This window comes from Saccopteryx bilineata, chromosome 7, assembly GCF_036850765.1.
Source record: "Saccopteryx bilineata isolate mSacBil1 chromosome 7, mSacBil1_pri_phased_curated, whole genome shotgun sequence".
NCBI lineage: Eukaryota > Metazoa > Chordata > Mammalia > Chiroptera > Emballonuridae > Saccopteryx > Saccopteryx bilineata.
In genome coordinates this window covers 42678067-42701077 of record NC_089496.1, presented here as the reverse complement: position 1 = coordinate 42701077, position 23011 = coordinate 42678067, and the positions used below count along the sequence as shown (strand labels likewise).

Genomic DNA, 23011 nt, shown 5'->3' with positions numbered 1-23011 from the left:
CCCTGCGGGCGGTCAGTGCTGTCCTGCCGTCGGGAGCAGAAGGAAGCCAGACCCTGCAATTGCCTGCGTCCCTCCTCTTCCCAGTGTCTAGGGTGAGGGGATGGGGGGTTCTGCAGGGAGGTGGGCATTTTTAGCAAGGAATTCTCGGGTGGTGGAGGCTAATCATTCTCCTCCTACACCTCACCGTGGCTGGCACGGTGCCGAGCCTTTTAGTGGGTCTGTTCAGGGCGCCAGGCAGGGCAGTGGGGTCTGACACGCCCGCCAGTCACTTCAGACTCCTCACGGTGGCCTTCGGGGCGTCCCCGCCATCATCCCGGGGTTGTGGGCCGGGAGCTGCCACTTCCATGTGTCTGCTGTCGGTGGGTGGGCCAGTGGTCACCGAGGGAGTCGGCTCACAAGACTCTGCCGAAGATGGGACTGTGGACAGTGGACAGAGGGGCCCCTTGGAAAGGACCGAGTCAGATGACGTTCTGACCGGGTACACTGGCCGTCTTCTTCAATGCCTGAGCCTCAGGACCAGAACCATCCCTTAGGAAGGTTTCTATCTTCCTACCGTTCTTTAAACCACACTGCCAACCCGCCGGTTCCTGCCTCTTCCGTGTTTTCTCTCTTGCACACGTGGTGCATACGGATTCAGACATACACACGTTCGTTAAGGCACCGAGACAAAGAGGGGAAAACCCACCTGTTTTATGTGACTGTTGATTCCAAAAGTATGTGCTGAGTCATGTCTGTGCAGCCGCACTGCCCTGAATGAGGTGTGGCCAAGAGGGCGCTGCCCCGTCCCCGTGGAGGGGACAGTCTGGAGGGAGGGGACAGGCGATGAACAAACACAGGGGTGAGCTAGAACAGCGTCTGCTGGAAGCACGCTGTCCAGAGAAGGGGCCTGAGGGTGTGACAGCGTGACAGGGGTGAGCAGGGAACGCCTGCCTCCCCAGGAGGTGACCATCATCAGTGAGATGGGGTCAAGGGCACATGGTACCAAGGCCTTGGGTCTGGCATGTGCCTGACATGTTTAAGGCACAGAGGGAAAGCGGAAGGTGGGGTCGACTTGGGCGGGGCCAGATCTTGAGGCCTTACTGCCTGGGGGCGGGGTTAAGATGCTATGCAGCCATTGTGGGTTTCTGAGCAAGTGAGTGACATGCTAAAGTACCTTCTACCCATTTAAATAGCCACAGCCCTGGCCAGGTAGCTCAGTTGGTGAGAGCGTCACCCCGATACACCAAGGTTGCGGGTTTGATCCCCGGTCAGGACATACACAAGAATCAACCAATGAATGCATAAATACGTGGAACAAATGGATGTTTTCTTCTCTCTCCCCCTTCATTTCCTTAAAATTTTTTTTATTTTATTTTAGAGAAAGGAAGGGGGGGGAGAGAGAGAGAGAGAGACATACAGAAACATCGATCTGTTCCTGTATGTGCCTTGGCAGGCGATCAAACCCACAACCTTTTCATACTGGGACAGTGCTCTAACCAACCAAGCTATCTGGCCGGGCTCCCTTCCTTTCTAAAATCAATGATAGTATAATAATAATAATAATAAAGCCCATACTTCCCATCGCGTGGCTGTTTTGTGGGCCTCAGTAGTGTCTGCAGTCAGCTAGTGTCTGCGTGGCATTTAACATCGTGCTCCTCTAAACCCTTCCGGTCCCACAAGGAAAGCATGTTACCTTCACTGTAACCCCAGGGGTGAACCCAGGTGCAGACACAGAGTAATTCACTCAGTGTCCCCCAACCGGAGGGGCACAGCTGGGTCCCAACCCCAGCTGGACGGGGTCCCAACCCCAGCTGGACGGGCTCCAGGCCCCTGCTTTTATACTCTCCTTCCTGGAAATGGGGCCCTGGCTAGGTTTTTTTTGTTTATTTGTTTTTGTAGTCAAGTTTTTTTCATTGCCTATTTAATATGTGTGAAGCATTGTTACAATTTGCATTTCTTTGATTACTGCTGAGATGGAACAGTTTTCCATGTCTTTCTTTTTTTTATTGATAAAACATATACAACATAAAATTTGTCATTTTAACTGTCTTTTAGTGTATAAATTCAGTGGCAGTGAGTACATTCACACTGCTATGTGTACAGCCAACACCACTATCCATTTCTAAAACGTTTTCAGCCCCTCAAACAGAAACACTGACATCATTTAGCAAGAACCCCCCAGACCCCCTTCCCCCCTTCTGCCGCTATGCATTTGCCTGGGCATTTCATGTACGTCTAGATCGTTCGTATAAGCAGAATCGAGCGACGTTGCTCCTGTGCTGCGGGCGTATTTCACTCCGCGCGATGTCTTCAGGGTTGTTAGTGTTGCAGCACGCATCAGAACCTTCATGTTTGAATAATAACCGTTCTGTGTGTATACCACATCTGCCTGTCCACTCATCTGTTGATGGACACATGTTTCCACTCCTGGCAGCTTTTTACACAGTGACAGGACTTCTCCAGCTACTCACTGCAGTTCTGGGGATCCTTTCTGAAGCCTGGAGAGTCTGGGGGGGGCAGGTAACCCTGCCCCCTGTGTGGTCAGGGCTGGTGCTGAACCCCGGAACGTTTCAGAAGCCCAGGATGAATGCTGCATTGTTCCCACGCCAAGACCAACTCGAATCTGGTTCTCTTCCTGTCCACTTCACAGACTCAGCGTTGAAGTAAGTCCCCAGAGGGGTTATTTGATCGTTTGCTGCTAAGTGTGAAATGATCTCCGGCAGGTGGAAAGTTAGCTTGTGCTTGAAATTCCCCAGAGTAGATGCGTGGGAGCCCCAAGTCTGCGGGGCGACCTTGGGCAGGCCGTGCCTCCCTGGCCTGTTTCCCCGTCTGTGAAACGAGGTGACCCCCTTTGTAAGAGGGTGTACATCCTTCTGGGACAGACGGGTCAAGGCGCCTCTTTTCCGTTCGCATCCAAGCTCTTCATCGCCGCCCGTACTGTAAGCCTGCTCCTCCCTCCTCGCTGAGAAAGGACTGGCCAGCACTCCCCACGCAGCAACTCTGTATCTCCTGCGCTGCGGCGTCTGTGGTCCCTCGGCCTCTGATTAAATGACAAAATGGAGTTCCCATGTGTAAGGCAGCCGGACCGCGGTCCCTGCACTCGCTGGGTTTCTTTCCTTCCTCCTTGACGACCAGCGCTGCATTTGACAGCCCCCCACCCCCCAGGCTGTCTCCAGAGTCCTGGCACCCCCACACCCCCGGTGGCCTTGGGAGAGTCTGATTCATGCCTCACTGGACAAGCTGCCCCTTCTCTCATCACCAGGAGATAGATGCTGGCTGTCACCTGTCCACTCTTCGGCCACCGGCTGTGGCAGAGGAGAAAATTCCCACTGGACCCACGTCCCCCGAGGCACGAGACCACTGACAGCCACGTCTTTTTTCCAGGACGATCGATCTGAAAAGCCCGCTGCTGCAGCAGGTGCTGGAGAGGCGGCACGAGGTCCTGTGCGTCCTGACCCAGAAGATCGTGACGACGCAGAAGTGTGTGATATCCGAGCACGTCCAGGTCGAGGAGAAGTGTGGCGGCGTGGTGGGGGTCCAGACCAAGACGGTGCAGGTGCGGGCGCCCGGGGGTGGGGCGCCAGTTCTTGTTGGGGGGCGTTTTCGTTCACCAGGACTCTGTGGAGCAGAGGTGACAGAAGGCCAGGCTTTCATCTTGTCCCTGCGACCCCATGCGGGGAGAGCTTCAGGGCTGGATCTCACCGCCCCCTCCTGGGCCGCCCGGCCGTTCCGGCAGTGGGACTCAGACTGGCCAGGCCAGCTTCAGTCAGACATTCTCAAAAGAAAATGGGTCAAACGAGCACAAGCCGGCCCAAATGCACGGCTAACCCCTAGGGTCCCTTGGAGTCAGGGGTCTCAGAATGATAGCTTTGGGACAGCTGCCTTTGTGGACCGGGTTAGGGGAGGGAAGGAACAGATGCTTCCGGAGTATATTACAGACAGTGCTACCGAGCTGACCCTGAGCCAGGACCAAGCTGCAGTGGAAAGAAGGCTGTCGGCCCCAAGCTGTTTCCCCTGCAGCTTGTCATGGGGCCTGACATGGGATTCTCAGACACTTACTTCTTGGGGTGTCCTCTGGCCCTCACTGGAGGACGCAGGACAGCTGTGTGTGGAAGGCAGTGGAGATTCGGGTCCAGAGCTGCGCTCTCCTGGTTGGGGGTGGGGGGGCAGGCTGGGTAACAGTGATGAGGGACGTGCCCTATGGGGGATGGCTTCTGCTGGCCTTGCCAATGATTTTGCCCTCGGTGACCCAACCAGAGGCCCAGAGCCTGCCTGGGAGTCAGGGGGCCGGCTGTCACCCTGTCTGACCAGGGTCGAGTTGCTTAAAACCGTCTCTGATCTCCGCTGTCTGGGCAGCACATAGATTCTCCTCTCCTCCCCCAGGCCGAGGGGGAGAACGTCCTGCTTGCAGCAGGTGTTTGAGGGGAGCTCTGGTGCCTGGCACCCCCTGCCCAGCCCTCTCGTCCCGGCGTCCTCCTCCAGCGGCCTCTGGTTGCGTTTAGCAGCGCAGGGTGCCAGCCACAGGGTCTAGAATGACCGGCGTGGGGGTCCTCTCAGCTCACCTCTCCCACAGGCTTTGGTATCGGTTAGGATTTTCATTTGGACTTCAACGCAGTTTCTGTAACCCTCTGAGGGAAATGGGAAGTTCGAAGTCTTACTATCCTCTTTACTTACAGACCTAGGTTCATGGTATCCCGAACCCTGGAATCGCGCTTTTGTGCCCAGTTGGCCATTTACTTGGAAATATGTGTCTCTACCGCGAAGCCGAGGATGAAATCCTTGCCTTGCCGGGGGCTCCTGCTGCCATGGGGCCTGTGGGCATTCGCACGAGGCCCTGGGGGAGGCAGAGGGGCCCAGGGGGTGTCTGAGCACACAGGACACAGTGTGTGCTCTCGCCCTCAGGTGTCGGCCACGGAGGATGGGACCGTCGTCAAGGACACCAGCGTGGTGCTGGAGATCCCGGCGGCCACCACCATCGCCTACGGTGTCATCGAATTGTATGTGAAACTAGACGGTCAGTTTGGTGAGTGCCGCCCCCTGCTTGCACTGAGGGACACGCCACATTCCTCTACCGCTTTGGGAATGGCGACACAGGGTCCTGAGCATCTGGGGCTGTCCCCCGATGAGGGGACAAGCGGGCTGCGTTGGGAGCCCGTGGTGTGAGGTTTCACCAGCGTGGCACTGGGTTGAGAATGTGTCCTCTGCGGTCAGTCAGACTGGGCCCCAGCCCCAGTGCCACACTGTCCTGCGAGGTCTCTGGCCAGCTGGTGAAGCTTGCTGAGCCTTACCCATCGCCGGGAGGGGAAAGGTTTGAACAGGGGAGGCATCCGGAGTGCCTGGCACAGTGGTCCTTGATTAAGTACTCCACCCCAGCTATTAATACCGTCATCATCATCATCTCCCCTCCCCCAATATGAAGCCAAGAACGTTGCTCTGCGGATCGCCAGTGTTTGAAGCTGGTCGATCCTGGTCACCGCATCGTTTGAAGAGAGTAAGTGCTTTGGGTTAGTTTGTGTCTGCTGACCTCAGGCGTGCATGCCCCCCCCCCCCAATTGGGGACATGAATGAATACATGTGACAGAAATTACTGTTTACCTTTTTAGGTATGGTAATATTATGGTTATGTTTATAAAAAGTCATCCGTTTTTTAGCGCCTGAGGCTGACATCTTCATAGGTGAAATGGGAATGTCTGCAGTTGGCTTCAAAACTGGTGTGGGGGGAGGGGAAGGTGCAGGTGGGGGGAGGGGGAAGGGCAGGCGTCAAAGCTGGTCGATGGGGCTGCGGAGTTCCATCCTGTGACTCTGTTCTTGTGCAGTTTCTTCACGTTTTCACAATGAAAACCTTTAAAAAGTGTTCCATACTGGACTGTGCACACGTCCGTGGCTGTCCCCTGCAGGTCCCCAGCTGGTTTCTGTCAGGCGACAAGGACCAGGTTCGGGATGAGGAAGTCTTGTGGGAGCCGGCCTTTTGTCTGTGTTGCCCCACCCCTAGGGGACACTCAGAACACTGACTGTCCTTATGGGACGGTCGGCAGGCTCATGGGCACGTGAGGACCCTAAGGAGGGACAGCTGAGGCCTAGGACGCCATGCCGGGTTGCACGCACGAAGCTGCCTACATTTCAGGGAGGGCCACACGGGTAGGGGGGTGGTCAGTTTTAAGAAGCTGGTCTGGAGCGGTAGGATGGACACGTGGAACAGGACACCAAGAATTGTCTTTTAGACCCCTGGTTTCAAGTTTGGGCATTTTTATTTTTTTATTGTTTCTCCTTGAGAGACATTTGTCTTCTGAACAAACGGCATTAAGGTGACGGTTTGTGTGATCGGTACATGATAAGCCGTGATACCACGGGCACGAGTGACATTCCAGCCCGGATGTGTACACTGGTTATTCTGTCCAGATGAAGTGACGGTCGAGGTGTCACTTTTGCAAGCCTGGCCTGCACCCAGGGTGCTCATGAGTGCTGCGAGGACCTTTTGGTGGCTGGGGGACAAGCCAGGGTGCCCCCCACCCCAGGCAGTGGGATGTGGGAGCCTCCCGTGTCTCTGAGGAGGTGGTGCCCTGCCCACAGCGCTGGGCAGCTGTCCTTCCCTCGGGGGGCCATCTTCTCAGATGGACTTGGAAAGACCCTGCCTGGCCTGGGTGGCTCTCCCGTTTGCATTCCAGTTTTAACCCTTTTATCTTGGCTTGCTTCCTCTGTCTTTGAAACTGAACTCTCTGTGCTGCTGAGGGCGGTGCCCCGGGGAGTGGTCAGGCCCCTTTGGCATACTGCCTGCAACCTGGCCCGGGCATCCCGCGGGGTCTGCGGCTGCCCCACTGCTTGCAGCCATGCCCGTGTAGCGCACCCGGCCCTCGGTCCTCAGCCCGTGAGACCCAGTGCTGGATTTTGATGTTCTGATCTCGCTTCATAAACACAGACCCGCAGGGCCGGGAGGGCCCCGGAAAACCTGCTGGCTCTCTCCTCCCGGCTCTTGGCGGCCGTGCATTTGACAAGCGTCCTGCCTGTCCTGTAAACTCAGAGAGGGGCTGACTCCCTCCCTGCTCCTTGGGGCATCTGTACAGCGCCCTTGATGAGGGGCTCTCTCAGCCACGCCCCCTTCCCTCACCAATGGCCCCCACCCCCTCTCCCACCACACCCTTCACTGGCTCTCTGCTTCCCTGAGTCTTTCCTGCCCGTCTTAGAGGTGGAGCTAATGTGACTATTTAAAAATAAAAATCTGGTCATTTGACTCGCTCAGACACCCTTCCGAGGCTCCCTCTGTCCCCAGATGCAGTGTTCCATGTGCACGTGGCCCAGCCCTGGTGCAGCCCCCTCCCTTGTCACCTCTAGCACCTCCCGAGGGAGCTAGTGGGCCCGCACCCCCCAGTCAGGAGCACTCTGCTCTCGTCTCCACGCCTGTGACTGCTTAGACACTGCTTTGTCCCAGAACCCTTTGCTCCTTCTCTTTGCACCTGCCACTCTGGCCTCGGTGACCCCTGCACCCACTCCAGCCCCGCACCCCGGACGCCGACTGACTGTCAAGGCCCTGCTGCATCTCTGCCGCCAGCTCGGCCTGAAGCTCGGAAGAATGAGCGGGCAGTGCCTTCATGCGGTGGAGCGCGTGCCCAGGCAGGGGTGGTGCCGGTGCCACGGACCGCTAAAACTCCGATCTGAGGCTGTGTGAACGGTCGTGGTCCCTGTCCTCGGGGAGCGGGGACTTGATGGCAGGGGCGGGTCACAGCATCCAGCTCAGGGGCTGGTGCAAAGGGCAGCACAAGCGGGGTGCCTTGGGTGCTCGGGGAGTGCGGGCCAATGAATGAGTCAGTGAGGGGTTGTTTCATTTGTCTCTGACAGCCGTTCTACCTTTTGTGAATGTCATCAGTGCCCACAAGCAAAGGAAGTATGTGCCAGTACCCATACTTCCCACGTGCCGGCTCAGACATTTTTATTCTGCAGCCTGTGCTCAAAATACACAAATGATTAAATACAGGCAGTCCCAGGTTATGAACAAGATAGGTTCTGGAGGTGTGTTCTTAAGTTGAATTTGTATGTAAGTTGGAACAGGTACATTTACCTATTAAATGCAACTTAGATGTTTGTCTTAGTATTTAGACAAACATTTTCAAGTACCGCCTTAAACAAGCTTGGATGATGCAGAAGATGACAGACTTGTTGGGGAGGGTGGGACCCGTGTTAGAGTCAGGGTTTGATTCTGCTGCTGGAGTCAGTGTCTTGAAGTTGGCGTTAGGGGAGGTTTGTACAGAGCTTTCTTTTTCTCATCATCAATGGCCCTGTAGCACCTCAGGCCTTTGGTGACTATGCAGTAAAACTTCAGTGAGTCTTTCTGTCAGGATTTGCTCCTCTAACTGCCATTCCTGCTTCAATGAGATGAAAAAATCAGCTTACTCTTGTAGAAAATTTTTTCGGTTCTAGAGTTCCCAGGTCCCTGTTTTCTTCCCTAAATGCTATCAGCTGCTGCTCTAGTTCCATAAGGTCTTCACTGGTTAGTTCTTTGCCATGGGGATCAAGTAACTCTCTGTCAGGTTCCCTATGTCCAACTGCAGTGATTAACAATAGCCCTTATGGCTCTCTGTTCGTAAGGATGAGTTGTACATAAGTCCAATATTTGTAACTCCAAGACTTACTATAGAAGCACAAGAAGAATCCTACTTCATGAGTTCATTTATTGTTCTTGCTTAGCAAGGACATAGGAGTGGCTACATTTTTACCTACAATTTAGATACCTTAGTAGGGTTCTCAAATATGAAAGTATACATAAGGAAACATGTCTTTTTAGTATTTAAATTTTCTTATGTTATGGAAAATTTCACACATGTTCAAAAGTAGTAATAATAATATAATGAACCCCCATGTACTTCATGCTTCAAGAATGAGGGCAATTTATTTTTCATCAATACTTTCACCGCCTCCCTCCACCTCCACTCAATTGTTTCAAAGCCAGTTCTAGGTATACTATTGTTTTGTCCATAAATAGTTCAGTATCTCTAAAAGGTAAGGATTTAAAAAAGACTAGTTTTGCCTTCACATAGATTCCTGTAGAATACCTTTTGTGTCTGGCTTTTTCACTCGACGTGTTTGAGGTTCATTCATATAACTGCAGAAATAATTTCATCCTTTTGCTATGTCTTATTCTATTTATGAAGAAAATTTGACTCTTTTGAGAAGAGAACCATTTAACATAACCACTAATGCACCAATTGTCAATAACTCTATAATAGTACCAGTTCAGTCAAATCAATCAATCAAATCCAGATTGTCAGTTTCATTCATATATGGTGAGTTTTGTCTGTTTAGAGTTGGTATGTTCAAGTCAGGCTAAGAAAACACTTCTGATGTTTGAAAGACTGCTTCCAGCCTGTTCAGAGGACAGACACAGCAGACGGCCTTATGTTAAGAACAACCATTTATTTCCACCCTGTCTGGGTCGCTCAGTTGGTTGGAGCGTCATCCTGATACACCGAGGTTGCAGGTTCGAGCTCCAGTCAGGGACCCTCCAACAGTCAGCCAGTGAATGCATAAATAAGGGGAACAACAGACTGCTGTTCCTCTAAAGTCAATAGTAATAGCAATAACAGAAGAAGACCCATCGTTTTCCCTCTGTTTTTAGGAAGTGGACGAACTTTGTGCAGGAAGCCAGGTTGAGGGAGCAGGGCGGCTGCGTCTCCCTGCCCAGCCCAAGCTGGGAAAAGCCGGGCGACCCTGCGCTGACCTGGGCTCCTCTCCTGTATCGCAGAATTCCGCCTCCTACAAGGGAAGCACGGTGGCTTTGAGCACGAGAGGAGAGGCGACTCCGTCTTCCTGGACCCCCCGCCCTTTCGAGAGTTTGCCTTTGGGGACATGCCAGATGCCGGGCAGGGGCCGTCGGCCTCCGGAGGACTGCTGAGTGTTTTAAAACAAGGTATAGCCAGCAGGGCGAGGGCGGGGCATGGCGGGCCGATGGCTAGCGCGCATGATACACAAGGGGCGAGGTGTCTTCGGGGCGCGTGACTCCAGTGACCTCACAGAGAGCAGGTCGAGAGCAGAGAGATGGCGCCTCGGAGCCAGGCCCCGTCCACTCAGTGTCCACCTCGCTCGGCTCTCGGAACCTCGGGTCTCGGGTGCCACGCTCTGAGAAAGGGGCTGGACAAAGAGCAATGTATGAGTCAGGGGCCTGGCGTTCTTTTTCATTTTAAGCACAGAGGCCTTGCAGACGACTAAGAACAGCTAGTCAGCAGCAAGGAGAGAGAACCCAAGTCCTGCACCTGCTTCGTTATAGTCCAGACAAGCAGGGCTCCGTCAGCGCTGCAAGTCTCGGGAGGCCCGCTACCCACACGACCCGATGCTGTAGGTGGTGTGGAGTCTGCGTCTACTGAGGCAGGGGCCCCTGCGACTTGCCTGCAGAGATCCCTTCTGCCCTCCACAGCAATTAGTTTTAAAAAGTGGACAGAAGAGGAGATGGGCCAGGAAGAGGAGAAACAAATAGCTATCCTAGAAGCTCAGTACAGAGAGCTAGGGGCCGCTCAGAATACACTCTGGCATGGAGAGTCAGGATTGGGACTCACCAGTGTGGCTTCCAATCCCAAACCAGAAGATGCTTTCATTTCTGTAGCAGAATGAGTGTTTGAAGAAACGGTGGTGAAGGCCCGGTCTTAATGAGGCCCCTCCTCCACCTCGAGATTGGTAATTGGGTGCGATTTTTCACTGCCACTTATGCACAGGCGATGTCACGGGTTAGAAGCCTAGCTGTGAAGGTTGGCCATTTAGTAAGCTCGGGGTTAAGAGCAGGAGCAGGGGCGCCTGAGTCGGGTGGGGGCCGCAGGCCAACCAGGGCAGCCCTTGTCTCCAGGCTGGGGTAGCAGAGACCTGGCTGTGTCTAGGGCTGTGTTGGCACATGTCTGTTACTGATGTGACTTGTTCGTCTCTGTGGGGATCTCTACAGCCCTTTGCTGGAACTGGCCATTGGCAGAGGTATCCATTTATGTATTAGTGTGCATCCCTACATGTAAAAGCTTTTAAATCCCTACTGGGCTTAGTTTACTGGAAGCTTTCGACTGCAGAGGGTGTGAGCAGCCAGCCGGTGGGCCTGCAGAAGAACCGGACAGGAGAAGAATGGGCAAGCAGGAGCCGTTTGCCATAAAACAGGGTGCCCGCCTCTCTGAAAGGCACGCAGTGAATATTAAAGGATACAAAGGCACAATGCACTGGGAGAAAGGACGGAAGAGAATTATTTTGGAATCTGCATGGCTCGGAAGCAAAGCATTGTAAAAGTCCTGACTGACAGGTGCTTTGGAATACAGCCTTGATCATTTGCTTCTACAGAAAGAGTCTAAATGACTTTTCCGGAAAATAATTGATTAGACTGCATGTGTAGTGACTCATCAGGAAAGACAGTGAAGTCTGGAATGAAATGAGCAGCCCTCTGCCCCCCCTCCCTTTCTTATAGTAGTTTGACTGGTTATTGAAAACTCACAGGGTGGTATTTAACTTGATGTCCTTTATTTCCGACTGACTGTGCAGCTGGAAGTGTCTATGAAAGAACTGAGGACAATCAGCTCTAAACAGCTAGGGCTGCCGTCCCTGTTCCGACACGCACAGCAGCCACAAGCCCCGCCTGCTCTGCTCCGCAGTGACTCCGCCCTTGGAGAGGAACTTCCGGCCCCTGGCGCAGCTGCCGGTGCAGCAGCAGACAGCGCTGAGCGCTGTCCTGCAGGCGGTCCTGTGTGACGAGGACTTCCTCGTGGTCCTGGAACAAGTGGTAAGACCAGAGACGCCTCGAGCCACAGGACCTCTTGGGACAAGGCCTTGAGCTGGGGATGAAGCTGCATTTAAAACATCCCCAGCTTCCTGGAACCTAAAGCGTTTTTCCTCCCTTACTCCCAGGTCCTCAGTTCCCTAACTGCAGAAAGGCAGCTGCTGTCTGGAATCTGAGGTGCATCGTTCCCTGGGGCTGCTCTAACAAATGACCACACACTGCTCGGCTTAAAACAACAGAAGTTTATTCTCTTATAGCTCTGAAGTTAAAGTGTCAACAGGGCCATAGGGCCATGCTTCCCCCAAAGGCTGGAGAGGAGAACCCCCTTGGTTCTTACAGGTCCTGTGGCTCCTAGCGTCCCTTGGCTTGTGGCTGCACCACTCCAGTGTACACTATCTTTCCATGGCTTTCTCCTCTGTGTCCTCTCCTTTCCTGTTGCTTCATGGACACCCACCAGTGGATTTAGGGCCCACCTCAACCTAGGAGGGTCTCATCCCAACATCCTTACCTTAATTACATTTGCAAACATTCTTGTTACAAATAAGGTCCCATCCTGAATTTCCAGGTGGACAGATATTTGGGGAGGCGTCACTGTTCAACCCACTACAAGGTGGCTATGTGGTTGAATCCAACAAGCTGTCCTGTTTTTTTTGGAACAGACCGAGAAGCAGGCCTCTGTATTTTCCTGTTCTGTAGCAGGAGCGTTTTGTGGGGAGGCTGAGTTCCATAACTGTCAGTTGTAGAAAAGGTGAAGAACACACCCACTGCTAACCTCCATTCACCCGGACTTTCTGCTCTGCTTCCCTGGAGGAGGCTGGGGAACTGTAAACCCAATTCTTGCTATTGTTGTCTTTTTTTGGGTCTCTTTTTCTGGTTTAATGCTTTCGGCTTCCAGGAGAGCATTCAAATGATTTTTCCCTCTTGAAACTGGACTGTGCCAAGAGCTTAGTGACCAGTGACGGCGCCGGCGGTCGCCGGAGCAGCCCGACAGCCCTGCACATCTGTGTGTTCTGCAGGGCAGCGCCTGTGGGCGGGCGGGCGGGCGAGCCCCAGGGAGAACAGGGTGTTTAAAACCCCCACTGACTTTTCCTTTCTCAGATGTCTCCCTCGAAGAGGGAAATGTCAGGCCAGCAACTCATGAAAAGAGCAGCAGCTGCCTGGGGGGAGGGGCCTGGTGGGCGGGCTCCCGAGAGAACGCGGCAGAGGCTGAGACGGAACAGAACCGGAACAGAACCGGAACAGAACCGGCTGGTGGGGTGGGGGGGCTGGCCCAACCGGGGCATGGCTGGGGCTGGAGGGCCGAGTTTAAAGCTCGAGAACTATGACAGGACGACGCCTTTATGTTCCCTTCCTCAGCTCTGCTGTAGACCCTTGTCCCTGGTCCCCGGTCCAACCCGACAGACCCTGCACGCTGCTCCTCGCTGTGACAAAGCGTACCTGGGCCCAGCTCAGTTTACAGTCCCGTGTGAGGAAATCTCACTTGGTGGATCAGTCACTTCAGAACAGAAGAGTGCAGGGTCTTGCTTCACCTGGGAGACGGGGAGGGGCGGGCCCAGGGTCACCCAGGTGGCCTCCACGTTCACCACCTCTCTCTTCTCCTCCCCTGCAGTGTGACGACGTGCTCAGCGGCCTGCGGCCCTCCCTGGCCACGCTGGGGGAGCTGAGGGCCCCCCAGAGGCAGAGCCTCTCGGCCTTCCTGCGGCTGGTGGGGTGCAGTGTGCAGGACGGGCGCCCTGGCCCCCAGGTCAGCAACCGGCAGCTCTTGTCAACGGCCTACTTCTTGGTCAGCGCACTGGCAGGTACGGAAGGAAGGAAGAATCGTTGTTGCTTTGCTTTGCTAACTGCTGCGGAAGATGGGTCCATATGGCTCCCTCCCTCTCGGCTGCATGGGCAGCCTGTCTACACAGCGGCCATGAAAGGTCGGAGCCCAGCACAAAGGAGCTCCTCCACCCTCCTGGAGAGCAGGTCTCTCCTCCCTCCCGGGGAGGGCTGGCTGCTGGCTCGCCCCTCACCCGCAGCGCCTGTCCTGTCCGCAGAGCTCCACTGCTCTGGTCCTTCTGCTCCTCCTGTTCCTCTCTGCAAACTTACTACCCCGGGAGATGGACTTCCTAAGTGGGCCCTGGGCCAGATCATTCAGCAGGTGACCCTTTTTCGCCTTTTCAGCTCCGAGGCTGTTCTGAGGGAGTGAGTGGTCCTTTAAGAATTGCACCTCTTTTACCCTGGGAGGCACTTCACATCCGTTTTGAGTAACACTGACCTGGGTTTCCCTTCCCGGGGCTTTGACAGGTCCTTCTGGTGCAGCGCCCAGCACCCGGCTCTGTGCTGGGCCCTCTGCCATCGGAGCCCTTGCTCAGGCTAGGGGTGGGCCGGGGGGGGGGGGCGTTCCAGTCTGGGCTCAGGAGTCTGTTATGCCATCCCTTTATCAAGCCTCATGGCATTCTCCTCCTAAAAACGACTAATTGCTTCTAAGCCCAGGTCACTATAGTTTATGCGGCTGTGATAAAAGCGAGAAAAAAAAATCTATGGTCAATTGAGGGAACATGCTCAGAGAAGTGTAACCAAGGTCACGCCCCAAATACAGAGTAGAACTTAAACATACCTCCTTTGTCACCAAATTCCGGGTCTTCCTACTTTTCCTTGAGTCTGTCCAGTTCTTCCTGACTGGCAAATTCAGCGTCGAGAAGCAGCCTTGGTGAACACATACATAGCTGGTTACCTGTTCCCACCTCTATTTTCTAAAAGGCCTTTGCTGCCTGGGTAGTACGAGAGTATAAATTAGGTACAAGCCCGGGGCTGGCTGTTCCCATGGACGCCTCTGTTTCCGTTGACAGTGACTGATGTTTGTCTTATGCAGCGATGCCTGACAATGCGGCGGCGCTGCTGGGCACCTGCTGTCAACTCCAGATTGTTCCTCCGCTATGTCACTTGGTAAGGGACCTCCCAGAAGGGACCTGGGGATGGGCAGGGATGGGGTAAATGAGGAGAAGAATGCCTACCACTTCCAGGCTCCTCCACAATAGGCCTTCACAGTAGGTCCAACAGGTGTTGTTATTAACCCCGTTTCCCACCCACACCCTCACCCACTTCACAGGAAGACTAAGGCCCGAGGGCAGGGCTCTGTTGGAAAACTTGCTAGCAGGGCCGGGACTCGAACCTTTTCTTTAGACTCCAAACCTTACACTTTTCTCACTGTCTGGAGGGAACTTTGGCCAAGGCCAGGTGCCACATCACAGGGACGGGGCCAGCCCGGTTTCACTGAGCTCTGTACCGGATCCACCTGGCAGGGACTCGGGAGGAAGGCTCTGGCTGGGAGACACATGTCATTCTCTCAGGACTATCATTAGCTCCATGCCCTCAGGAAATGTCATAGCAAGAATTCGGTAATGATGAGCTTAGCCCCCAGACACAAGCTTAAACTTTTCCTTTTAAAATTACAAATTGGGTCATTAACGGAGTGGTTGCCTTCCAGGCAGCCCACTGATGGTGCTTTCTAGTGGGGCGCCTCCTCTGATACCGCAGCCAGGCCCGGGGCGGAGGAGCAGCGCCCGCCCGCCTGCTGGGATGGTTTTAAGGTCTGGCTACTGAGGGCCCAGGCCAGCATGCTCGCCAGGCCCACAGCTCAGCGCTCTGCTCCCAGACCTGGGATGCTGGGCCGACGTCAGGCGGCCAGCCGGGAACCCTGAGCAGCGGCGAGTGCACAGGAAAGGCCCACGGAGGCTGTGGCAGGGCGTCATTCCAGGGGACAGTCTGCATGTCACTCACAACCGAAAGCAAATGCTGCATTCCTGTACTCTGACCACAGACACTGAGCTGCTCAGAAATGACCGGGTGTGTGTGTCCGTGGCCAGCTGAGGGAAACGCTGGCGGCGGCCGGTTGTGGCAACAGTTGTTTTGCTGTCTACTTGTCTGCAGTGCCGAGCGCCACGGCAGCTCTGCTTCTGTAGCCCGGCTCCGTTTCTGCAACAGCTGAGAGTTAGCATTCCCCAAGGTGGTCCTTAGCACTCGTTTACAGAGTCGTCACTTCGCTCAGGAAGTGTGGGAGAGAATCCTGCCCGGACCTGGTGACTGAGCCCCTCTGCGGCGGACTCGCCCTCAGCGGTCCCCTTCCCTGCAGAGCTGCCCCTGCAGGGCTCCATCTTCTGTTGCTTCTGAGTCTGCTCTGCTCTGAAGTAGCCCTTAGGGCACACGCCAGTCCCAGAGCGGCTGGTATTCCACTTCGGCACCAAACCTCCCCCCCAGAGTCCGCTGTTGGCCTTCGTGGCTGCTCCACACAGACAGATGGTTTTCCTTTAAGGACCTTCCTGGGCATCTTCCCGTCATCTCCCCTAGACAGGGCCGCATCTCTTAAGAGAGCGAGGTTCCGGCTTCCTGAGGGAGTCTGGGTATCGTGTGTTTCTTACGGGGACTGACTGACTTAGAATAGGGAACACCAGTCTCCCTGCATGTCTGTCCTATCTTGTTTGGAGGCCAGAGTGACCGTGGGAGGCTTTCTGAGGGGCTTTCGGGAGAACGGCGTCAGACACACTGACCCAGCTGCCACACCGGTGCGCAGGTGGGCTGGAGTCGTCGGAGGAGCGGGCTGATTCACTCCACCACTCCCCGGGTGACAGTAATCTCCTTTTATTCCTAGAAGCGCGCCGGGCACCTGGGCTGGCAGGTGTTCAGAGCGGGGAGCCCGCCGTGCCGCTGGCAGCCGCGGGACGTGGTGCTTGTGCTCAAAGAGCAGGCTAATCCACTCTCTAAGCATAACCGACAGTTTACCGTCTGGGCCAAGTGGTAACCTTAAGCCTGCGGTTACACTGTGTGAACTGTATTTGGCGCATCTACAAGATGCAGCTTTCTGTACGGCTGATTTTGAAACTAGACACCCCAGCACTTTTGAATTTAAATGAGTGCCGGCCGCCGTGGCAGGCTCCGCATCGCCACAGCTCAGAACACATCCACACACCTCAGATCCCCTCGGGTTTAGTTAAACTCATGCATGCTTTATAGGCGTCATTTCTGTTTTACTCTCTACATTTCTAATCTTAACTGGTTCTGAACACCTATTTAAAAATTAAATCTAGTGGCAAATTTGTAGTGACTGAGGGTTGAAAAATAAAGGGTCGTAGGCAGTGATCAAGAGAGCAGAAAGCAAAGGTTCAGTGCTCTCAGCAGCTGCAGTCGGCGCAGTGAACTCTCGGGAGAAAGCGCTCCTTCCACACGCCGAGGGCCTGGCTGTAGGCAGGGCAGCCGGGAAGTCGGCGGGCCAGGCCCCTGCCCTCCCGAGCAGTTGGGTTTTAATAAGCAGACCACACAGTGACTGTGGAGAAGGTAACTACAGCTGTGGTGTGCCTACGAAGACAATACACTAATGTAACAGCGGCTGGGATGGGGGCGAGGGGGGGACGATGGATCTTCGGAGAGGGGTCAGGAAGGGCCCCTCTGATGGGGCAGTTCAGCAAAACAGAGACACGGAGGACAGGTGGGCGTGGACCTCAGGAGGGAGTGTCCAGGCAGAAGGAGGAACGAAGGCGAAGGTTCTTAGGCAGGAAGCATGAGCTATGTACCTACCTTTTGAGTTGTTCATGCAAACGTCCTTATCTAGTCTAAAATCTTCATTAAAAAAATCAAGCAAGCCTTCCTGTGTGTATGAGAAAGTAATTCTGACCTTTCTAATCTACTGGCATTAGTGGACCTAGTGGCAGGCAGAGTTTAGAGTGCAGGGGTAGAGAGGACTCCAGGCAAATTGGAAAAATCAGGCCTGAGGTCCTGGTCTAGGGTCAAATATATCTTGTTACCTCTTTGTTTTCCTGCTCCATTTGGGGAATTTAAAAAACTTTTTTTTTTCATAATTAGCTAGAAGTGCGTTACTATCCAACAACGTGGATTTTCTAGAACATGCTTAAGCGAAAGTGTTGAAATGTACCGTTTCAGCTCCGGGCACTGTCTGTCAATGGAGAATCTGACCTTGAAGACCCAGCCCTGGCCCCTCTGAGAGACACAGAGCGGTTCGGGCTCGCGCAGCGCCTGCTCGCCACAGCCGACATCAGCCTGGAAAGCCGACAGTCGTCCGTGATGGCGGTCACCTGCCAGGGCCCCAACACTGTCCCCCTCGTTCTTTATGTAAGCCTGCATGGACTCTGTGCTTTAGGCAGAGCGCATCAACAACATCACGTGTGAGTCACAGTGCCGGTCATCGGGCGAGGCTGGGCACCTTTCAGCATCGTTAGGGTACTGCTTTGGGGCTGAGGTCAGAGCCACGTCCAGAGTTTATCAAGGAAATGAATTTACAGGAGTTTAAGAAGTGGTGACTTTCTGCACATCGTCACCTCGAGGGTACCCACCAGGCACTCTGTACACGGATCCTTTGTCCTAAGAGGCCCTGCTGTGCTGGTGACCCAGCGTGCAAGTTAGACTCAGCCCCTGAAGAGAGGTCTGGGCCAGTAGACGTTCCGACCACACGGTTCTCCCTGCAGAAAAACGGGTCCATCTATCACTTACATGTCCCACTTTCTTCCTGCTCTACAACAACAGATGGGTCTGACACCCTGATCCAAAACCCGTTTTACATTGTGAACGCTGTGGGAAGGCAGCTCCCTTCCCAGAAGGCTGCGTTGTGGACGGGCCGTGAGCTCTGCAGGGACTGGGTGCCACTGGAGCCGTATCTTCTGCCGAACAGAACTGTACAGAAATGTCCAATGGCAGGCCACCCTTCCGCGGGGGTCAAGCTATGTTTATCTTATGTGATTGTGCCATGTTCTGATGAACACACTGAGTCTGTGTTGAGAACAATGATTTCCATGCAGGCTGGGTGTGTCCTTTGTAAAATACATGTTATGCCAAAGGAATCTTTAGATGGTGTAGATCTTGCTTTTCCTTGTTTTCACATCCTTCTTCTCTAAATAGCCTGGGCGGTCTCCCTGGTGCCATTGCTGACACGCACTGGGGGCCGGAAGCCCCTCTGCTCTCCCCTAGCGAGACCCTGTCCAGCTGAGGGGCGGGGGGCGTGGGGGCGAGGAGCAGCCGTTGCTGGAGAGACATGTTCCTCTGCACGTTCTCCACCTCGCCACCATCTACCTCTCCCCTCCCTGCTCTTAAGATACTGAGTGTTAACAAGGAAGAAAAGACATAAATAACCTTTTCATCACCTCTTAAAAATGAGACTAAACCCTGTGCACGAGAGAAAAGGACAGAGGTGTAGACCGTGGAGGCAGCAACATAAAAAGCAAGCACCTCTGCACACACTGGAAAGGAGCACGCAGAAGGGAAGCTAGTGCAAACACGGCGGTGCGACCCACGCCCTCCGGTGCGGCTGGCCAAGTGAGCGCACCCAGCACACCGCGGACGGACTGATACGAGCGCCCGTCTGACAAACAGGTGCGCCTGCACCCGAGGCGCAGAAAACCCCACTCCCCAGCGCACTAGAAACCCACCAGGGGCCCTTTCGGGGAGGACTTAGAGGGTGGGCCAAAGGTGGGGGGAGAGGTTGTTCCCCTTCTATTTCTGTTACATATCCCTTAAACAAAGGGATATTTTGTACATATCCCTTAAAACAAAAAAAGGATTAGACTTCAGACAGAAAGGAGATGCCATCCCAGCAAGTATTAAAAGCTTGGGTTACATCAGACAGGCAAACTAAGGCATTTTAGCTGTTTCCACAGTCGCCCGAACGCTGGCCAGTTACTCTGAGAAGGAAGCAGCCCCAGGCTGCCCCAGGTGGTCCCCCCCCCCCCCCCCCCCCCCGTTACTGCTGGGCGTCTGGGCGGACCTCCACTGGGTGTGGCGGGCGGCAGGCCTGGGCCTCCAGCAGGTCCTTCTCACTGGCATCCCCGTCCTTAAATAGAATTGTTCATTTAAAACGTACCTCTATTTACTGCTTGAGATCAAGAACCATACCTATTTTATTAATTAGATTTGGAAACAAGTTCTAAAGGCCTGCTCACCCAGCAACAGACGAACACTTCCTGTAGCAGAACACGACAGTCCTTACGCTGATGTGTCCACGACCACTTCTCTCTCATGAATGGACACCAGAAGAAACGCTGACATTAGCTAGTGTGCTGTGGCCTCTTAAAGGTGTCCATGACCTAATAATTCCTGGAACTGTGAGCATGTTCCCTGCATGACAAAAGGACTTCATGTGTGTTTGTAAGGTTAGGGACCTCAAGATGGACAGGTTGTCCAGGGTTATTTGGGTGGGTCCTTATAAGAAAGAAGGCGGGCGAGTCAGTGAGAGAGAGAGACCTGACCAAAGAAAATGCGAAGAGGCGGCATGACGAGGACTCAGCTGCTCGCTGGGAAATAGGGGGCGGGTTCAGGGAGGAGAGCACGGTTCCTCCCACGGCGAGTGGGGACTTCAGTTCGACAGCTGCGTGAAACTAAAGTCAGCTGGCAAGCTGTGAGCCTAGCCGAGCCGAGCCAGGAGGCCCCCCAGCTCCACCTGCTGAGACCTGTGCTGGCTTTCAGTTCCCGGCACCGAGGTCGGAAGTCTGCGTTTTAAGCTAAGTATGTGGTAATTTCTTACTGTGGTGACAGGAACCTGACAGGTAGTATACGATGGAAGAATGAAAACTACAGTAAGTCCTCAATGTCATCAAAAAGTTCCTGAAAACTGTGACCGTAAGCCAAACACATAACAAAATCATCTTTAACCATAAGCTAATTGATAAAACCGTGAGTCAAGAAACACAGGTCAAGTGGTCACAAAAAGATCACTGAACTTCTAAGTAAAGACCCCAAATACTTCAAATATTAAACAATGAAGCAGATGTGAGCTATACAAACATTTATGAAAGACGAATAAAAACAAGTAAGAGAATGATTGTCCAACCTGATGAGAGCAGTTCAGGGTCACAGGTGGCTGAAGCCTCTCCGGCAGCTCAGGACATAAGGTGGGACCCCCCTACCCGCCCCACGACAGGACACCTTCCACCGCAGGGCTCCTCACGCCCACACCCACTCCGATTGGGACAAGCTAGACACGCCAGTGAACCACACGCCCATCTCGGGGGTGGGAGGAGCCAGTGAACCACACGCCCATCTCGGTGGTGGGAGGAAAGCAGAGGCCCGGAGAAAGCCCACTCCGAGGCGGGGACAACCTGCAAATACCAACAGGGACTCCCGCCAGAAATCAGCCTTTCTTTCCTCATCAACAGAGAACGAAATGACATTATTCAAGGAACTGCTGTATATAAAACCTAATTCTTTTGGAGATTAACAGAAACACATTAAACTAGCAATTTCTTAGGTAGGAGATATGGGATCAGGCTTCCTGCACTCACCCAGTCACGCCCCCATCCCTCGGCCAGCCAGGTGCATCCAGGTGCGTCCTCGCCCCTCCTCACTGCTGCCCCGGCAGAGTGGTCCTCCCCACCGGGGTTTCTCTTCCTCGGGTCGCTGGGCAGCGGGGCCAGCATCATCTGTGCCATGTGGACACAGCAGCCTTTTCTTCACCCTGTGTTTTCATCTTCCCTGTCTTTGAAAGCTTGAGCTGGCACAGAGAAAACAATAGTTAGGGTTTCCTCATTAAAGAGGAGAGGCAGGTGAAATTTTTATGTATTCATTTTGGTGGGAAAAACAAAATGACATTAGAGGCTTTTTATAACAACGACTAGTATTTAAAAGATGTTTCCAAAGCTAATCTCATATCCTCTGTATTTTATTATCTCTCAGCCTCAGTTCTAACTGTAAATGAACCACTACATATTTCCAGTATTAAATATTTATTTTCTTTACATACAAAAATATTTTACCAGGCGTATGCAATTTCACAGATTGAACATTTCATAATTTTTGTTTTGGACAGCATATGGAAAATTTATAGGAATTTCTGAAAAATCAGTGCTTAATTATACTGCAGGAAAATTTTATTTATACAAAGACAGTAATGTTTCTTTTATACAGGAATCAGCAATACAACTACTTGGAAAGCTGTAGCAATTAATTTTTAAACTTTTTCATCAGAAACTTGTTCAGCTTTGATATTTAGGTTGCTAACAAGATGTTGTTCTCCATTAAAAAAAAAAAAGTTCCACAATCACCTCACAGACTAGAGGTTAAAAAGAGCATGCATTTCTAAATAAAAAAATATATATACCAAAATAAAGTGGAAAAAAATCCCCCAAAGCACGGTTTTCACAACAAGTACGCATCATGGGCTAGAGTGGGACTCAACGTAACATGTAGAAAATGCTTGTTGCCGAACCCTAGTGCTCACTCGTCTACAGCAAAATCCAAGACCCCACCTCTTTAATCATCAGTGTTACTAAAGGAGACAGGAGCCAGTTCTGTTTTAAACACAGCATACGGCCAAGAGAAAGATTTACCTTGTATTTCAAATACAGGTGGAGATGAGCTATTACTCAAGTCTGGTTCTATCTGGAAAGACTAAGGCATTTCTCATTTGGACCATGTTTACCAGAACAAGCTCTGTGTGTTCTCAGCAATGTGACATACACGACTGCCCACCTCCTATTTAAGGGTAAGAAGAGAATCCCATTCTCCACTGGTAATGGCTTCTGATTTAAAGCGGGTGACTCACAGCTGATTAGTGTTAATGCCATGCGACTTGCCTCCTCCTCCCCAGGGGGGGGGCAATCTCAGGTGCAGCCCGTCAGATTATGTGTTCATCCCTGGCTTGCTATTTCTGAAGTACAATAGAGACCTCCATTTCCAACTTTTAAAATAAGACCCGTGGGCCTTACGGCAGCTTCAGTGGGACTCGAGACAGGTTTACAAGCATCGAGTCACATCATCTTCCAAGTAACAGGCGGTGTTTATGTTAACTGTAGATGCATTCATTCGGTTTGTACAGGAGATTTAAGTAGTTAAAAGAACCAAGAGAACCATCGCTTCTGACCGACTTGGTGTGTGGAGGCAAGTCAGGTACCACTACAACCTTGCATGTCAGCCAGCCAATGGCCGTGATGCAAGGAGAAAGAGAATGTAACCAAAACACGTTCACGTCTGATTAGAGGTCCATGGATGACCTAACTGTGAAAATGTTTCTCCCTATTAAGATAGAAACCTTTAAAATTTAACCCTATCAGTTAAACAATAGGGGCAAGCGGTGATAAATTCCAGGCATGAGAATAGGGTAGGCAGCTTCCAGGGGCAAAGACTAGCGTGTCTTCTGATGTAAGAAGAGGACTGAATTGCTCGCTTAAATTTGACTTGTGAGTGGTCCTGTTGGCAGCAAGGACTTACTAAGGGTTTTAAGACTTGCAGTGGGATTCTAATTAAAATGGACCCCCCCCCCCCAGGACCACTGAGTGAGGGAACAGACTCTTCCAGGCTGGAAAGATGTCCTCAAAGCTGTTG

At 53.0% G+C, this 23011-nt stretch overlaps 1 protein-coding gene and 1 long non-coding RNA gene across 3 annotated transcripts in view; one reads left to right on the top strand and one right to left on the bottom strand.

Moving 5' to 3' along the window:
- Positions 1–18655, top strand: part of GSDME (gasdermin E) — a 48593-nt gene extending 29938 nt beyond the window's left edge. Inside the window, exons 4-10 of one of the 2 annotated variants that reach the window (XM_066240018.1) lie at positions 3364–3535; positions 4882–5002; positions 9713–9877; positions 11586–11713; positions 13320–13509; positions 14565–14638; positions 17627–18655. In XM_066240018.1, the coding sequence (XP_066096115.1) occupies positions 3364–3535; positions 4882–5002; positions 9713–9877; positions 11586–11713; positions 13320–13509; positions 14565–14638; positions 17627–17872 (1096 nt within the window). In that variant the 3' untranslated portion in view covers positions 17873–18655. The remainder of the gene's footprint in view (positions 1–3363; positions 3536–4881; positions 5003–9712; positions 9878–11585; positions 11714–13319; positions 13510–14564; positions 14639–17626) is intronic. The other variant, XM_066240019.1, reaches the window with a different exon arrangement.
- LOC136310943 (uncharacterized) lies at positions 13369–14548 on the bottom strand. Its single transcript, XR_010726637.1, has 3 exons — positions 14310–14548; positions 13968–14204; positions 13369–13502 (listed from the first exon to the last, which is right to left on the bottom strand). It is a non-coding gene; the product is annotated as an uncharacterized lncRNA (long non-coding RNA).
- Positions 18656–23011: the final 4356 nt, after the last annotated feature.